At 44.1% G+C, this 18,253-nt stretch overlaps 1 protein-coding gene across 1 annotated transcript in view; it reads right to left on the reverse strand.

Annotated features, from left to right (window-relative positions):
• The window catches only part of COL25A1 (collagen type XXV alpha 1 chain), a 269,550-nt gene that overhangs the window by 78,585 nt on the left and 172,712 nt on the right, over positions 1-18,253 (reverse strand). The window contains exons 6-7 of the mRNA XM_060278497.1: positions 1,793-1,819; positions 1,607-1,633 (exon numbers count right to left, since the gene is read on the reverse strand). Coding sequence (XP_060134480.1) covers positions 1,607-1,633; positions 1,793-1,819 — 54 coding nt within the window. The remainder of the gene's footprint in view (positions 1-1,606; positions 1,634-1,792; positions 1,820-18,253) is intronic.

The raw sequence follows: 18,253 nt of genomic DNA on the forward strand, positions 1-18,253 counted from the left end.
ACTTACTTTAGTGTGCAACTGAAGTGCAGCATTAAAACGTTAGCTAATAATGATTGAGATCCTGTACAGAAAATAAATATAGACCTGAGAAAATAGCAATATTTAGTGTATTCCCAAGGCCAGTGTCTCTTCACATGCAGATAAATGAGATGGCAAGGAAGTGGTTCAAACCTATCACCCAAGAGTGGTGAATGGACTGCATCACTTCAGATGACTGGTTTCCCACCAGGGCTGTTTGCCAGGATGAAGGAGCACTTGCCCAAGTGCTGTTTGGTGGGCACCTCTCCTACAGCAGTGGGTTTCCCTGGTTGCAGGCTTCCCTGGCACAGGTGGGAGGGAACTGACCATTTTACATTTCTCACAATGCCCTGGAGTGCCCATTGTAGCCTTGCTCTGGGTCCTTCAGAGAAATTTAAAATAGCAGATTCCCTGGTCCAACTACCTTGTACAGGCACCCCAGTGACAGTGGGCTTTGCTAGGATTCTGGGGCCTGGTCTGATCTTCCTAACACCCCCCCTATAAATAAAGACTAGCACAGCAGGAAAGAGGAGTCTATCCTAGTTCTTTGCAGGAGGCGCTGGTTTTTAGGGAGCACTAAAACAATAAATCCTCCATGGTTGGGTCCTGCTAAGGCCCAGTCCCCAGTAGAGGCTCCATTACTTACAACAGAGGACTGGCCCTGCTCTTCCTCTTCCTTCTTGCTCTTGCTGCCTCTTTACCTGCGTCTGGAAGCGTGTCAGCAGCAGCAAAAGCAAGGAGAGTGAACAATGGCTTCCACTTGCCCTCTCCTTCTGGGCAATGGTGAAAACTGAGCCCAGAGGGAGAGGAGGACAACTGAATGGCCATTGCTCACAGTGCTAAGAAGCCAAATAAACTTGGAGCAACTTCTAGTGCCTAAGCCCCCCTCCCTCAAAAATCTTTGGAGCCAGCACTGTAATGGCTGTTGGGAAAGCTAGCTTCTTGCTGTTTTGACAATTGTTTCCCAGTACCAGCTGGTGTTTATTCTATTTTTACTACGATGCACAGATGTAAAGAGAAACAACTGGCTCTCTCAACATGACAGAATTTGCTTCTTTGTTTCTCGGTTTCAGCTCTAAAACAAACAAACCCAATCCTTTGAATACAGTGTTCCTAATATATTATGTTCTAGATGTGTGGAACAAATTGCAAAAAAAGCCAAGTACTAAGGACACGCATGCTTCCTGCTCATAGAATTCTAATTTGTTAAAAATCCCCCTGCTGTTGCTTTATTAGAAGCTCATGCAGATCTGACATAAACAGGTGGAAGCTGAAAGGTTTGTTTAGTGAAACAACTTCTTTTTTAAGCATATCTCAACCACTCTGAAGTATATTGCCACCTAACAGCAGAAATTCCAAATTTTAATGAGTAGTGATGTGCAGCATGAACTATTTCTAGTCAGATGTTTCTTATATAGTTTGTGAAATCGTTCTTGGCTATTGCCTTCCTGGAGATCTACAACATGCAGGGGCAAAAGCAGCTGAAAAGCAAAATGAGCTTTGACACTCTGTTCAGTTTAGTTTTGCGCTAAGGACTAATTGCCTAGTCAGGGAAGGGGAAGTGTAACATTTTTGTTAATATGCTTACCCGAGGGCCCTGATCACCTTGATCTCCCTGCAAAGTGGAAAGATGAGATGATAGTTTTAACACAGCATCTGTGTGCTAGCCCAGCTCTCTTAAATAATCTCACATCATACTGCTTCAATAGCCACCAGTTAACACCAGGAGGGCTTCCACTTATTGTGTTAGTGGCAACAGCATGCTGAGACTCACCTTCTCGCCTTTTGGACCAGGTGGGCCCTGAAAGAAACAAGAAAATATATTCATTAACAAATGATCGCTGGTGACGGTGAGCCAAAAATGTCTGGTTCTCACATCAATCAGGTGCCTTTAGACTGCAGGAGTGGGGAGGACAGTTGACTGAATGTTCTTCCATATAACAAGGTATTTGCTACCTGAGGTGAAGGACAAGATGGCGCCCTGCAAAATTACTTGTACAGAAGCCAACTAGACTTGTAATAATAATAATAATAATAATAATAATAATAATAATAATAATAATAATAATTCCCAAAGTAGCCTAGGGTAGCAAACATGCACGTGAGGAAGCAATTAAAACATATAAGAACATATTTGAAACATCTTAAAAGCAATTCCGATACAGTTGCAGACTTGGAAAGAACTCTGCTTGAAAGCCTTGTTAGAAGAGTAAGCACAAACAGACAACACAGGTGGCCCCCATCTACTATTTAATGGGAGGGAATACCGAACACTAAGGCCTGATTACTATACTCTATGAATCTTCTAATAGGATGGCATTTACAGGAGGCCCTGACCCGCAGAGTGATGTGATTGATTAGGTATATATGTTGAATTTTGCTTCAACACTGGTGATGGGATGACATCCTCCGCTATACCTGAGGCAAGCAGGCACAGATAGCTTGCATGGCACACACAGCTCTGTACTCCAACATGTCACTACCACTCTGTGCCCCCAGCACCTGCTGCTTCCCTCTATCTAATGGTAGAACCGGCCCTGATCCCTGCAGATTGAAAATTATCTTGTTGTGAAGGCTAGAGCCTAGGCACAGGCTTAGTGCTTCAACCATTGTTTGCAAAAAAACCACACAACCATGGCAGATTGACCCAGAAAATTGCATGCATAAACTAACAGGCTTATCATGCAAAACAGGACAGTGTGAAGGCAGAGCCTCCCAAAAATTGAATCTGCCCCCCTCCACACTACAAATCTGATTCCTCAGGGTGGTAGATATGCCACAAGCAAGATGAAAGAGGAGGAGCTAGATGCACCATAGTTGCATCATAATTAAACCCAACAAGTCAGATAGTACAGTGGGCTTCAACTTATGCTCATTTTGCACGCGTGATCGCAACCTTACATGGGTGGGAAATAAATAAGTAAATAACGGGAGAGTGCAGGGGGGGGGGAACCCGCCATTCCCTGCTCTCTGTTTATTTATTTCCCACCCGTGCCCCCAGAGGGTTTCCTTGTTTACTGTGCTCTGGGAAGGTCACAGGAGGGCCCAGTAAGCAGCCCTCTGCCTTGCAGAGGGACTGGTTCTGGGGGTTCTTGACTTTGCACGATTTTGCCTTTGCACATGGACTCCTAGAGCTGAATCCACGTATGTGGCAGACCAACCATGCTAATAAATAAACATTTTAAGCTTCGTCTTAAGGTGCATATCCTTAGCCATTTTAAAGGCCAATTCAGTGATTATTTTACTGCTGAAGTATCTTCAAGATAAGCCATCCTTGAATTGCTCCTAACATTTTACGAACACCGAACAAAGAGATGAAGAGGAATAATAATACAGTAGAACAGAACAGCAGAATAGCAATGTACACCTTCTGAGTGATTTGATTAACTTCATTGTGACTATTCATCTTCCCTAATCTCCGTGCTCAGTGGCATGCGTGCACTTGGACCATAAACTGCCTTGGCAAACATACCTAATGGAGATTCGGTTTTACGAATTTGCCACGAAAGCTGTCACTTAGCCTTCAGTGTGGCAAAGGAACTTTTCATTCTGAAATACTCCCTTTGTGTACAAAGAAGTCTTATTAAATGGGATGGCAGGGTGCAACACAGTGAGCAAAGATATTCTCTTTCATCCTGAGAATCTTGGATGCTATTCCCCTTTAGAGCATATCATCATTTTAACTATGCTTGACAAGCAAAATGGTAATGTTGTTGTTTGATACTTCTTGGATGCAGCCCATTTGCCCCAATTTTTCAGAGTTTATTCTTTTGCACTATTCCAGTAAACAGAAACCAAAGTCCAGGTCTTCAGTTCTCGACTCCTACTTCCCATATCGATTTTACATTACGCAGCCTTTGCCAACCTGGTTCCCTCCAGATGTTTTAGACTACAACTCACATCAACCTCAGCCAGAACAGTTCAGGCCCTATCCATAGGCCCTGTTCATGTGAACACAGTGGACGTTGTGGAGGGGGAGTCAGTCCAATGCAAGATGGTCATGTAAACCTCAGCACTATGGGCAGTAGGGATCAGGGTATGAAACTTCTTTCTTTCTTTCTTTCTTTCTTTCTTTCTTTCTTTGAATGTTTGATATAAAAATAAAAAAAAACATGTTCACAGTATAAATAACCCACCACTTTTTTATTAGGTTGCTGGATTAAGATGCCCACCTACTATTCATAATCGATAGATTCCCTGAACAGGATTTACTCAGATATTTGTCACCCTACAGGTAGCTATGCAATAGCAAATTATGATTTCTCTGTTTTATAGGTAAGAGATGTTTCAGATAATCCATTAATATTGTGCAAACACAAAACAGGTTTTTAAAGAGGCAGCAAAAGGACTTGAGGCAAATATTTTTTTTAACAATAGCTAAGGTAACTTTATTTCTGTTAACATTCATGCATGTTAAAATACTTTGCCCTTCCATCTTGTTCAGTAACAGGGTATACAATATTGTTTACACTGTGTTATTTTCATGAGCTAGGCTTTTATTTTACTCAAAGGAATACCTTAAATGTAAAACCCACATCCTTTGCCTTAAACATTCTGGCTGCAATCCAGAGATTCTCATGTGCAGAAGTGGTTTGTGTTCACACTTTTGCATGCAAGGATCTGCTCCATAGAACATATGGCCATTTTATCTGTGGCAGCACTGATCACCTGTTGAGAGGAGAGAATGGAATGAAAGTGCCTGGATTCAGTTCCCCCCTCCCTCAAACAGGTGATCCGCTGTGTGCGTGATGCAGCAACACCAGGTATGCATCTATGCCCCATTATAGCATCTTTTAACATGTGCAAGATACAATCCAGAGGTAATTCTCACAACGTATTGTCCATGTTCCTATTGAGTGATCGAATACAATCCTCTGCTGCTGAGATAAATAGTTCACAACTAACTAGAATGTGAACTGGTCCTATTCTTACTACTTCCAGAAATAATTCCTAACATACTTCCTAACCCCAATATCTGACCAGTGAGAGAATCCAGGAGTAGAGGCTGTGGTGTGACCAGTGAGAGAAAGAAGAAAGAAAAAAAGAAAAAAAAGAGAAAAAAAGAAAAGAAGAAAAAACAACAACCATATTTTCCATCTATGCTCCCCTTTACTTATATCTCTTCATCTCCTCCTCCCCTATTTGACTTCCACTTATCTCTCTCTCGGGTTCGTCAAACGCTATATTACAGTACTGCTTCCCCAGATTTCTTCTAGTATATAACCTAGGATATCCTATATATACGAATTCAACCTTCATCCATTCAATCAACTTAAAATAAATCCAAGCTGTTCATTACGAGATCTTAAAAGTAAACCCAGGATTTTATGGTGGGGCACTGTCTTTTCATGGATGTGAGGGCGATCTGGCTGCGACATCTGTCACCCCATTGATCGCCAGGGTTGGTTCGGCTGATCTGGCTGGCTAGGCGGGTGTCCCCTTCCTCCCTCACCGCTCCATGTGCGTCCCTTCCGAAGCTGCGCGCTCGGTGGAAGAGGACGACCTTCCCAGATAGAAGGAGTGTACCGTTCTTCGGTCAAGGGTATACGATAGCTGCGCTCCCCTGCTAGAACCTCCAAACAAAGAAATGTCAAAGTGATATTGGGTTGTGTGTGAGTAGAAGAAGCTTGTTTACAAGTTAATACTTCACCAAGTCTTTGACAGGCCCTGTTACTTGACCCTATGGAAGGGGTTCACTCATTTGGTTGCTCCCTGCCATTATACAAACCACTTGTTCATTTAATCTTAAACATATATACCTATTTCCCTTTGTCAGATACTGGAAAGCATGCTGATAGGATTCAATAGCAGGAGGAAGTTCAATTGACTAGGGTATAGCATTATTGTTAATATATATTCATGGCAGTCACCAGAAATGACTGCATTGAAATTCAGGAAGCACAACAATAAATCAACCAGCCACAAAGCTGTACGGGAAAGAAAGAAAGAGAGAATGAACCCCACACATACAACCAGTCTGAAAGGAATAAAAGGTCTGCCTTAGAATTTATAATAGAAGAAGCTGAGACTATGTTAAAAAATTTTTTTATCAAAGTACTCTGTCCCACCTTTCCACAGAAGACCAGTGTTTATTACAATGTCAAACTCTGCTAAGCTTGGAAAGTGAGCAACAGCTATAAACGGATTTATAACTTCACACCTTTCATTCTGCACTGAAGATTAAAGGGAGCATGAAGCGAAGTGGGGGGAAATGGGCAGGGGGGAGAGTGAACCAAATAGAGGCTGCCGAATTTCTCAAGTCAGCCCCACTTATCAGGTCACAGCCATGGAAAAAGATTGTTTCACTTTTTTTAAGGGTATTCTTGTGATGATATCTTTATTACTGAGCATTTTCTTCAATAGGTATGAATGTTTGACTGAGCTGCGCTGAGGGAGCCTGTTGGGCACGGGAAGCTTGATGCTAATCACAAGACTCAACCATATGGAAGCAATTAAAGCAGCCCAGAACTGGAAGGAAAATAGGAGCAGAGAGGAGGAGGAGGAGGAGGCTTAAAAAGACGACTGATCAAATCAAATGGAATTTAAGGCTTTTAAGATTGCCGGGATGAGGGAAGAATGTGCCTTTCCTAACGCAATGCAAAATTAAACATAGGCAAACAGCACCTCCTGCAAGTGGAAGCAATTAAATCCTTTGTGAGATCTTAACGTTTTCTTTACCGTCATATGCTTTCACTTACTCACTTTAGGTAAGCTGAAGTTCACAAAAGAATATTTAATTATTTTAGCCTAAATCTGAAAAGCTGAGCTTTCGTGTCACCAATTCTCTGGTTCCCATCCCAGTGGCGCAAGGAGATTCGCCTTCGGATCTGATGACCGACATCAGTTCTGTTTAGACTATCATGAGCCCTTCAGTGCTGTTGAGATCAGGCTTAGGTTGGCAGGTTCTGATTCAGGAGGAGGAGAGGGGAGGACTGCGTTGTAGGGATCTGGGTTGGAGTGGGGGAATTTTCCCTCCTCCCTGACTTCAGCTGCCTTGGAGGAGGGAGCAGGGGTGCTGACTCTGCCCCCTGCCCTTCCTGCAATGCAGAGTTCCTCATTGGAGGCTAGGAGGGCTTTCAACAGATGAGGTGGCAAGGCTGAGCAAGAGGCAGTTGAGGCTGAACAGGAGTATCATTGCCTAGAACCAGATGCCACCTTTGCAGACCCACCCACCTTGACAAAGCACATGCATGCAACCTTCACATTCCCACAAGGCAGGAGTGTCTAGCAACTGAGTGGGCCATGAAAATCTTTAAATTCTCAGTGGGGTGGTCAGGAAACTTCTTGTTGCATCCTTGTTGCTTCTAGCCAGTTCTGAACTTCTCTCCCTGCTCCTGAATTCTTGAATTGTGACTTGAGGTCTTTGTCAGCTGCTGCACCTGTACCAGCACTTGCCTGAATAATAATAATAAAAATCCTTCAGTAGCACCTTAAAGACCAACTAAGTTTTTGTTTTGGTATGAGCTTTTGTGTGCATGCACACTTCTTCAGATACAGTATCTGAAGAAGTGTATCTGTATCTGAAGAAGTGTGCATGCACACGAAAGCTCATACCAAAACAAAAACTTAGTTGGTCTTTAAGGTGCTACTGAAGGAATTTTTTTATTTTACTTCGACCCAGACCAACACGGCTACCTACCTGTAACCTGAATAATAATCTATTTCTTACTTTCAGGAGCCCCCGTCTGCGTGGTTTGGGTGGGAGCCAGGACACAGATGCTGGAATAATGTTTCAACTACAAGGGAGTTTACAGTTGTGTAAATGCAAAACAGGGTCCTCCAGTGTTAAATACACTTCCTGGCTTCAAATTCACAGCACAGAGGCAAGGTTCGAGCAGAGTATAAAATATATTTTTCCTTCTACTTGGCTAGATTGGCTAGGTGATGAGGAGTAGTGAGAGGCAGCAGTCAGAGAATCCCAAGGAAAACCTCAGAGGAGGAAGGCTCAAAGTCTGGCGATTGATGGTGGGACAAAGGGGAAAGATCAGAAGGAGAAAGGGGGGTACAAGATGAGGCAGAGGCAACAGGGTTTAGTGAGCAGAAAGAACCTGTGCCAGGGAGCAATTCAGACTCCGAGGCAGAAGCAGAGGAGAGAGGGCAATACAGGGAGAAGAAGAATACAGGGAGTCTGCCTCTCCTAATGTGACAAGCTCCCCTCTACCCTTGTCTCTAAGGATACAAAGAGTGATGCATAGAGCAGAACAGAGGTTAGAGATGCCCATATGCAGTTTAAAACTGCTTGGGAAACAACCCCCAAAGAATGCGCCTTAGAGGGGATTGAAGGTGGGGACCTGCCATCAGTCTTGGCAACGGATGGGGCAAGACTTACTGGGAAATCTGCTTCTTGCTTGCTGGCCTGTGCCTGACTCCTGCCCTAACACGTACACCCATGTGTCATCTCTAGATGAATCTTCTTGTATCTACCAACTGTGCACCAAACGAAGGCACATACAACACGTTTGGGTAGGGTTTCCATATTTCAAAAAGTAAAAAACGCCACAAAAAGGGGTAGACGGCATTCCCAGTGACTTCCCAACAGCTATGGAAATGCTCCATGTAAAAGGTCTATTGTGCCTTTTTATTTGACCTCTAACTTTTAGGAGCTTGGTTAAGAAGCTTCCATCTGCATCCCCTAATGGCACCCAGCAGCTCATGATTCTTAGGCACTCACAAGTAATTGCAAGCCCTAAGCGAAGGTGGAGGAAACCTGAGGAAGGATAAGATGCTCCCAATGGGATCCGTGGAAGGACTTTGGGGGTCGAGCATGCTGGTTGTGATGCAACCTGACACAAAGGAAGCCTGGCAGGGAAGGAAGAGCTGTACTAGCAGCTAGGGCAGACATCGGCAACCTCCGGCCCATGGGCCAGATGCAGCCCATGGAGGCCGTTTATCCGGCCCATGAGCCACCCGGTCACCGAGCTGCCCACTTGGTAAGTCCCCGTGCCCCGCCACGTTAAACCGGCGCAGTGCAGCGCGGGGACTCGCCAAATGGTGCCCAGATACCCGAAATCGCTTCTGCACATGTCAGGGCATGTGCAGAAGCGATTTCCAGTGCCGCGCTGCCCATGCCCAGATGCCCAAAATCGCTTCTGCGCATTTCAGGGCATGCACAGAAGCAATTTCCGGCACTCCGAAAATGGGCAGCGCAGCACCGGAAATTGCTTCTGCGCCTGTCCGGCGCCTGTCCAGCTCACAAACCAACGTCAGTGGAAATGACGTTTCTGGCCCACGGCCAGAAAATGTTGCTAACGCCTGAGCTAGGGGAAAACTCCATATGGGTGCACTTTGCTAGCAGGATTGCTCCCAAAGAGCTTGGACATCAGTGACATTTTAATTGCTTTAATCAGATGTTAACTCAATTATTTTATATTTATGTTTTCAAAAAAATGTACCTTTTCAACTCCAAAGTTTAAAGGTTGAAGAGATTAAGACTGTTGTAAAACAACCAATAAGCTATATAATAAGCTGTATTACTTTCACACACACACCTTTGTAAAGTTGGGAAAATAATATGAAATAAAACATTAGAACAAACAACAGATAAATAAGGTGCTCACTTGCAACCAGCTTTCCATTTTTGCCAGAGAAACCAGCTCTGAGGCGACAAGGGGAGATATAGTGTGGCTTACATATGGAGATGAAATTCTTGGCTGGGAGAGGCTAAAATAAAATGGGTTCATAACAATGTTAATGGAAAAATGGCATTTCACTGAATGTATTGGATGAAGGAGCTGATGGTATCAATACTGAACTGGAAGATACTTCATAGGAGAAATTGCAAAAGCTTTAGAGGTTAGGATACAAATTGAAAAATGGCACTGGTAAAATGGGAACACTGAATATTACATGTTAGAAAGGAGAAGAAAGCGAACACACTTCTAAGGATCTAGAAATGATAACACTGGCAAATCTCAAATTGAACCTTGTTCAAGGCCCCCAAAAAGAGAGGAGGGAGGGAGTGTTCATGTGTGATTTATAAATGCAATTTTGGAATTAATAACCATAACATAATATGATTAACAAAATAGATTTTAGTGTCATACAACTGAACATCAGTTAGGTCTCAGCTAGAAATCTATGTCCACGTACAAACTGGAGAACGTAATTGTTCATCAAGCAGGGACAATGTATTAAAGTTAACTATACAGTACAAATATTTGGATTGCATCACTTTATTCATAAGGTAATCAAGAAACTTTAAAAAAGAAGATGGAATGAACCTTTGATTAGAAAACCTAAGGATGAGTGCAAACTCACTGCTTTTTCATAGTAATGGCTGTGGGTTGCCTCCATGTACAGCCCCTCAACCAGGTGTAAGTTTGCTGTGTTGTAAGTTCATGAGATCCAGTACAATATATGCAACCACTGAGCCAGCCTCTCAGTTTTTTCCTCATATGCAAAATGTTAAGAGCTGAACACAGATAGTAAAACTCGAAGTAGAGTTGAAAGAGAGTACGATACAGCATGATAATTGCTCCCTTCTCCATTGTGGGATCCTTTTGCATTGCCAGACTGAAATATTACTGTCCCTCTATCTGCTATCAATGCTTCTCTGCACAAATGTTTTCCAGGTTTCTTTCCACAGTTTTTAATTTTAAGATTCTGTGCAATTTTCCAGATGTATTTATTGATTGCTTTTTCCAAAGCTGAACCCTTATTATTTCCTGCCTATACTGAGACATAAGCCCTTGTTATTTTAAATATCTCATTGTTCTCGCTGATTTTAAGATAAGCTCCTGGTGACTTGGTTCTGTTTATTCAACATCTACAAGTCAGATCATGAGGAACCTTTACTAAAAAAAAAAAAGTTTGCACTGAAGGCTCTCCTCTTTCAATGCCCATGCTGAAAGTAGTGGTGGTTGGTGGGTTCCTGAGAAAACCCTGAATTGTGAGAAAAAAATATTATCAGAATGTTTTGCTGCTGCTTGGGTGATCCCAGTCAACCAGGAATCACACAATGAACAGGATGACAACACTGTAGATAGGATGGCAAAGACACTACAAAGCCAACCAGATTGGACTAGACATTACCAAGCATAAACAGTTCAGAGACAATTGAGAATGAGGGCAATGATTTTTGGACAGGTCTCGTGGAGGATCCCAGTCAATTGGGACTGAAACTACACAATGTGATGTAGCTAATTCATTTCTTCTTTTCTATTGCAATCACCAAAAGAAAAATTGGTGATTTTCAATGATACAAAAATACTAATATTCATAAGGAATGGGGCTTTGGGGCTAAAGGATACTATCAGATAGAGCTTGTACCTGCCTACTATAACAGCATTCATTTGCAGTGCTGTGATAGTTTTAAGAGAAACTTGCATCCTTGGGATATCTCAAAGCTATTTGAAGATTTAGATCCATGTGAAAAAACGCTCACAGAGGCCTTCAGATGAGAATGCAGCTGACTTGCCGGAGCAACTAACAGACCTGTAGCCAAAATTATTGTGGAATTCCCTTGGCCCATGATTCCAAGCAAAGGAAGCCTGGGTTCACTGCCCAATACTGCCTGTAGCTTTCTTTCCTGAAATTCCAAAATAGAGTCTGTGGGACTTTTGCTGGTATCCAGAATGCCCGGCAAGTATTCTGTTCTAATTTTCAGCAGATCACCTATTCCAGGGTTGGATAATCTGCTTTACAGGTGAAGAACCAACCAAATCTAAATGGTACTGAATTGAAGGCATACTGGCGAAGGAGCAATTGGAAGCACAATCTAAGGCTCAAAGTTGTTTCTCTGCAACCATGGCTACATCTGTCCAATACCTGACATCACATACATGCTCTATAATTAAAGTTACTACTATCTATTGTTATTATCCAGATACAGCAACCAAAGAAGCAAATATAAAATGGTAGGGGTGAGTAAGAGGTGAGAGAGAGGAGAGAGCATCTGTAACAAATACATAAAGAGAGGAATTAGATCTGGCTAATTTCATACACATACCATTTCTAGAAGGGCATTTGGAAAGGACTGGAAAGGGGATGAAAAAGAGAGAGATGAAGATTTGACAACTTCAACACTCGTTTAACTGAGAAGAGAATATATCAATCAAGTTCTATTGCACTAGTGATAGAGAGGCTTCTAAGCTTATTTTCAGCTCAGTTATCCCAAGATAGAAATCGCTTGACTTTAATGCTCAATTTAACCTCCTCTTCAAAGCATGTACAGCAACAGAATTTCAGACTTTTGCCTTTGGGAAGACTCTCTGCTCATGCCAACACTGATATCCTGGCTCCTAAGGGAGCAGGTGGAAAGAGCCAATGTTACTGGCACCATGGCCCTTGTTCAGTTAAGAAAAAAAGTCGTTATTGACCAGGGCTTTAAATAGGTGATATTCACTCTCCATATGCTCAGGAAAGTGGCTTCAGTATCCAAAGGCAGATTAGCCAAATATGATTATGACTATAGGAAAGCTGTACTTAATGTACTAGCACCACCAAATAATGCTAATGCCACAAGAAATCTCCTCTGGTTTGAAACATTTATTTGCCCTGAATTTACTCAATGGCATTAGGTAAGACGGATGAAGGGTGGTACAGTGGTACCTCAGGTTACAGACACTTCAGGTTACAGACACTTCAGGTGACAGACACTTCAGGTTACAGACTCCGCTAACCCAGAAATAGTACCTCGGGTAAAGAACTTTGCTTCAGGATGAGAACAGAAATTGCGCGGGGGCGGCACAGTGGCAGCGGGAGGCCCCATTAGCTAAAGTGGTACCTCAGGTTAAGAACAGTTTCAGGTTAAGAACAGACCTCCAGAATGAATTAAGTTCTTAATCAGAGGTACCCTGTATACAAATAAATAATATAATAAAATATCCTAGAAATGACACTATACTCAGCACTGCCTTGTGCTTGTAGTCTTTCTGCAAGCAATATACTTTTCCACTACTTTATTTTTTTTTGCATTTTAGTGTATTAAGACAAACAGGATGTATTGTTCTCCTATGCACCAAACTGCAGAAACTTCCCTTTGTGTAGTTTCCTACTTCAGAGCATATTTTGGTTCCCTGAAGTTAACATTTATATCACTTCTGAACTCTACTATGACTTTATATTCTTTTAAGAATGTTTAAAAACAAAAACAAACCAGAAATGGTTTCCTCTGGCAATATCCACAAATACCACTATAAAATTTGATTGTAAAAGAGGTGATGGTTTGTATCCCCAAGTCATAACTGGTCTGTAGGCCAATAGTAGCAGTAAAATATTGATATGAAGCAATAGTTTTGTAAAATATTTCCCAAGGGACTGAATTTCTGAGATGGTAATGTAAAACACAACCAAAGTGTAGAATTCCCCCACCCCACTTCCCATGTCCTTGCTACAATTTGTTTTCATAGGAAATACCAATAATTGAGATGCTGGTCTGCAATATTTGGTTGTCAAAATATCACCTATACAATATTATGACATTTTGAACTCTACAAAGGAATATGTGGTTTTAAAATTACTCTTGAGGGCCTGTCATTCCTTTATTTCCACCCACCCTCATAAGCTCACAAGCCTGCAAATTTATCACCTACTTGTGTTGCAGCCTCAAACACAGTACAAGTGAAATGTAAATCTACAAATGCTGGGTGCAATCCAGCTAAAGTTAAGCATTTTGAAACCCTAGTTGGTTTCCATTGGTACGTCCCCCAGTCTTGTGAGAATTTCAAGGACTTATGCCATGTATTTATAAATGTGAGATGCTGGGATTCAACCTTGCCTGGAAATCATGCCAATGTCCTGTACAGAAGACCATGGCATCCCGTACATATTTATATACATTGTATCATTTATGTGGCAAGAAACTCCTAAAGTCTGTAACCACAATGGTTTGAGTACTGTATAATATGTATTTTTCTGTTTCAAATGATACAATCTGCCACAAATGTTTGCAAAAGCAAACTCAGGGCTTATCCACACTTCCCCTTCCTTTGTGCATTCCAGGCACGTTAAAGCTTCATGTCCAAGTGTCTTTCTTGTTTTAAGCTCCAGACTTGTCCCCATGAAAACCTGCTCTTTAAAACAGAATTGGGGCAATCTGCAAACTGTGGAAAACCCGAATTGCTGTTTGTTGCACTTCAGCTTTAAAGAGAAGATTTCCACACCCTGGGGCAAAAACCCTGCCCAACACAAACCCTGAAGGGCTGTTGCATCCAGACATTACTGTGTCAGGACTGGAGGTCACCAAACCAGATGCCTGAGTTCTTGGCCAGCTCTCAGACGAGCAGAAAATATGGTAAGCTAGGCAAGAATTTCAGAACTGCTGAAGTGAAGTGAACATGCTACCTGCATGATTATTTGTTACTACTGTATGTATTTTTGTGTTTTTATACTGCAAACCTCCCTGTCAAGGGCGTACCCACCATGGGGCAAGTTAGGGCAGCTGCCCTACTCTAGAAGCCAGCTGCCCCCCCCACAAGGGCGTACCCACCGCGGGGCAAGTGGGGGCCGCAGGCTGCCCCTCCCTAGAAGCAGGGCTGGTGGGCAGAGGTGGAGCACAGCCTGGCAGAGCGCGAGTTCGCCATTCCCGCCGCGCCACACCCTCCCTCCAGCTCCCCGGTGCGCCCTCAGGCAAGGCCAAGCACGGCGGGGAACCAGGGAGCGCGGCGCGGTGGGCGGGAACGCCAAACTCGCGCTCCGCTGGGCTGGGCTCCGCCTCCGCCCACCAGCCCTGCTTCTAGGGAGGGGCACAGCCCGGCGGAGCGCGAGTTCGCCGTTCCCGCCCGCCGCGCTGCGCCCTCCCTCCAGCTCCCCGTCGCGCCCTCAGGCAAGGCCAAGCGCGGCGGGGAACCAGAGAGCGCGGCGCGGCGAGCGGGAACGCCAAACTCGCGCTCCGCTGGGCTGGGCTGGGCTCTGTCTCCACCCACCAGCCCTGCTTCTAGGGAGGGGCACAGCCCAGCGGAGCGCGAGTTTGCCGTTCCCGCCCGTCGCGCCGCGCTCTCCCTCCAGCTCCCCGTCACGCCCTAAGGCAAAGCCATGCACGGCGGAGAACCAGGGAGTGCGGCAGGGGAGCCTTCCTGCCCTGGCGAACTCCTGCCTTGCTGCCCCCTTTCCTGGCGCAGCGGCGGCTGCACTATTGCCGGCGCCTCCCCAGCTTTCCTCTCTGTGACAAAGGCGCCCGCCTTTGGCCAGGGTCTTTTCGATTGGGCCATCGCGAGGCAGCGGGAGGAGCTTGGCTCCGTCATCTGCCCGCATGCAAAACCGTGCAGGGGTCGGCAGTTGCTGAGAACAGGGTCGCAAGGAGAGAGGGGCGTCTGCGCGGTTCCAGATCTCTCTTTCTCTCTCTCTCTCTCAATCTCCCAGCTGGAGGGAGGTCGCGCCACGGTGCGCTCTGTCGGGCTGTGCTCCGCCTCTGCCCATCAGCCCGGCGCCTCTGACTGCACTTTCCCCGCCCACTTTGTGGCCCCTCCCCTTGCCCCCCCCTAGTTTTGATCCTGGGTACGCCCATGCTCCCTGTGATTCCTGGATGAAGCGGAGTATAGAAATTTAATAAATAATATTATAATAGATGTCAGACTACTCCGAAAGAGAAGGAAGCACATGGAAGAACCTGTCCAGGTCAGGGCCTGATGAAGAGCCAGGTAGAGGTGGAGCCTCCAGCTCTTGTATAAGCTCCCAGTGTGACCTAGTTCATTGCTGAAGCAACAGCTCTCTTCCCAAGTTGCAGGCATCCTGAACTGCAGAAATGGACATTAATCATCATGAGAACAAAGGCTTAGCTGAAACAGTCAATCTTTTATTCAACAGCATCAGTTATGGAGCAAGAACTTTCTGACTGTAAGATCTGTTCAGCATTGGAACGGTCTCCCTCGGGAGGTTGTGGACTCTCCTTCACTGGAGGTTTTTAAGCAGAGGTTGGATGGCCATCTGTCGTGGATGCTTTAGCTGAGATTCCTGCATTGCAGGCTGTTGAACTAGATGACCCTTGGGGTCCCTTCCTACTCTACAATTCTATGTTTCTAAGTTCTGACCAACGGAGAGGGAAAACCAACTTCCTACTGGGCTCCAATGCTGCTGAGTAGGCATGGAGGTGATGAGTATCTTTGCCTTCACACTGAATAGTACCTGCAGAGGGACAAGAAAGAAATAGGAATAATAGTGAGTAATGGCTAGCAGCTCAAAAAACAAACAAACAAAAACAAAACCTTTCATTGAAGGGTGCATGAATAAGTGAGAGAGGGTGCTATCTTCCAGGTCAGCCTCTGCCAACCTGTGGCCCACCAGATATTGTTGGACTAGATCATTCCAGACCATTCGCCATGCTGTTTGGGCTCATGGGAGTTTTATCTGGAGGACCCCAAGCTGAGGTCTTGATTAAGGGCTTTCTGCTCCCACACACTGCAACCTAGTTTTCCATTGGCAGTCCTTTTTTGGGGTGTTTCATTGGCTGGGAGAGATAGTGGGGGAAATCCATTAGAAGGCTTTCATCAGCAGAACAGAAAGGGAAGGCTTTTTCAGCTATCCCCTCTCTCCTGCCCTTTCTAAATCATATCCAAAAGGCCCCCAAACCCTCTGCAGCAGATTGGAGAGGGCATGGGAAAATAGCCAAGAATGAATTCCCTTCTCATTCTGCTGACAGAGGATTTCTATCAGTGGCACGACACCATTTAACTCAACCTCAAATTGACCAAGACAATAATCATCCATTAAATAATGGTTTTGGCAATGCTGCCTATTTCTTTTGCTTCGTGTCCCTTGATTCTAATTCTGCAAAGACAAACATGTTTTTGGCCAGCAGTGGCAACAGTGGAAAACAAGAGAGCTTTGCATTCACTGAGTTGACTATGCTTCCCATTGCCTTCACTGGTACATGCTAGAATCTTATTTGAATTCAGGAGGTTGCTGACCCCATTATTGAAAACTGTGTTCTCTGCATAGCTTAACCTGTTCAGTGAGAGAAGACTGCATAGTTAATGCACACTTTCTCCAGAACTGCATATTGGTGTGTTTGGTAACTCTGCTCTGCATCTCCTTTGTTTGGGGCATTTGGGGGCAGGGATGGAGGAGGTATAGATGTCACAAACTGAAGCATGGGTTCCCCCATCTGATTCCTGTCTTGCTTACCTCTGTGAAGTGCTTTATCCTTGCAGAAGTGCAGCTGAGATCCCTGGTGGGTGCTGAGGTCAGAAGTCCTGTGGCAGGGAAGCCTGTAAGGTTTCTGAGATGATGTGTTTTTCAGCTGCCCAGCTTTTGTTTTTTATTCTCCCTGGTGACTGGTTGGCTGGCTGTTCGTGCAAAGTGCTCCTTCATCAAGGTTATACCGGACAGACATAAAGGCAGAGTGCCCTCGTGTCACAGATCTTGAAATATGTGAGCAATGGAGCTGTGGTCTCTGGCTGCAGCTTCTGTACTTCTGGTAGTGTGCTGTGGAATTGGCTCCCGAGTTAACTGGAATTCTCCACTGTGGTAGGAGTTGCAAGGAAGGGATGCAGTCATCTGATTCCACAGTAGTGTTTTCACTTGCAACTTCTCTTAGAGGTGTAAAATTAGGCCATTGCTAGGAGCATAGGATCCCTACAACTGCTACTCCTTCTCCTCTGTACCCCAATGACAACCATTTTTATCCACTGCATTGCAATAGCCTCATACTGGCAAAAGGACATTGCTGCACTAGTGTTTGGTTTGGTCTTTCACAAGCAGAAATGCTGTGTTCTGCTGGTGCACAACGTTTGGGTGTGATTAAATCCTGTTCAGCAAGTGAATGGTGTGGAGTAAGATTGTTCTATCATCTATTTATCTATCTATCTATCATCTGTTTCAGCTGTTGTCAAGTGTTCAAAATTTTAATTCCTGACACCTCTGTTTTATTGTGTTGAATTATGTTTATGAATGGAGGGAATTTTGCTGTACAAAGTTTTCACAGTGGCAAGCTGATATTTATTATTGCTAATGTTTTGTCCTGTTGTTGCATATTTTTTCTTCCGTTAATGTATATTATTTCATTTCATCTGCTAACTACCATAGGCAAGGTGGTATATAAAAACACATAAATAACAATGGCTGTGTGAATTAGTACAGAAACTGTTTTAATGAGCTAAACTGGGTGATTTCAAATACTGGACAAGGAAATTCTTAAAGCTTTTTGACACAATTTTTGGATAAAGCATTTGCATTAAATAAGCCCAAATGTCATTCATTCACACTGTATCCTCAGCATAAAAATGAAGGGGTAGGGGGGTGGGGAGGTACGTACAGAGAAACCTAATCCTTTTCAAGAAACAAAAAAACCATATCATTT

Source organism: Zootoca vivipara, chromosome 9 (assembly GCF_963506605.1).
Source record: "Zootoca vivipara chromosome 9, rZooViv1.1, whole genome shotgun sequence".
Taxonomy (NCBI): Eukaryota; Metazoa; Chordata; class Lepidosauria; order Squamata; family Lacertidae; genus Zootoca; species Zootoca vivipara.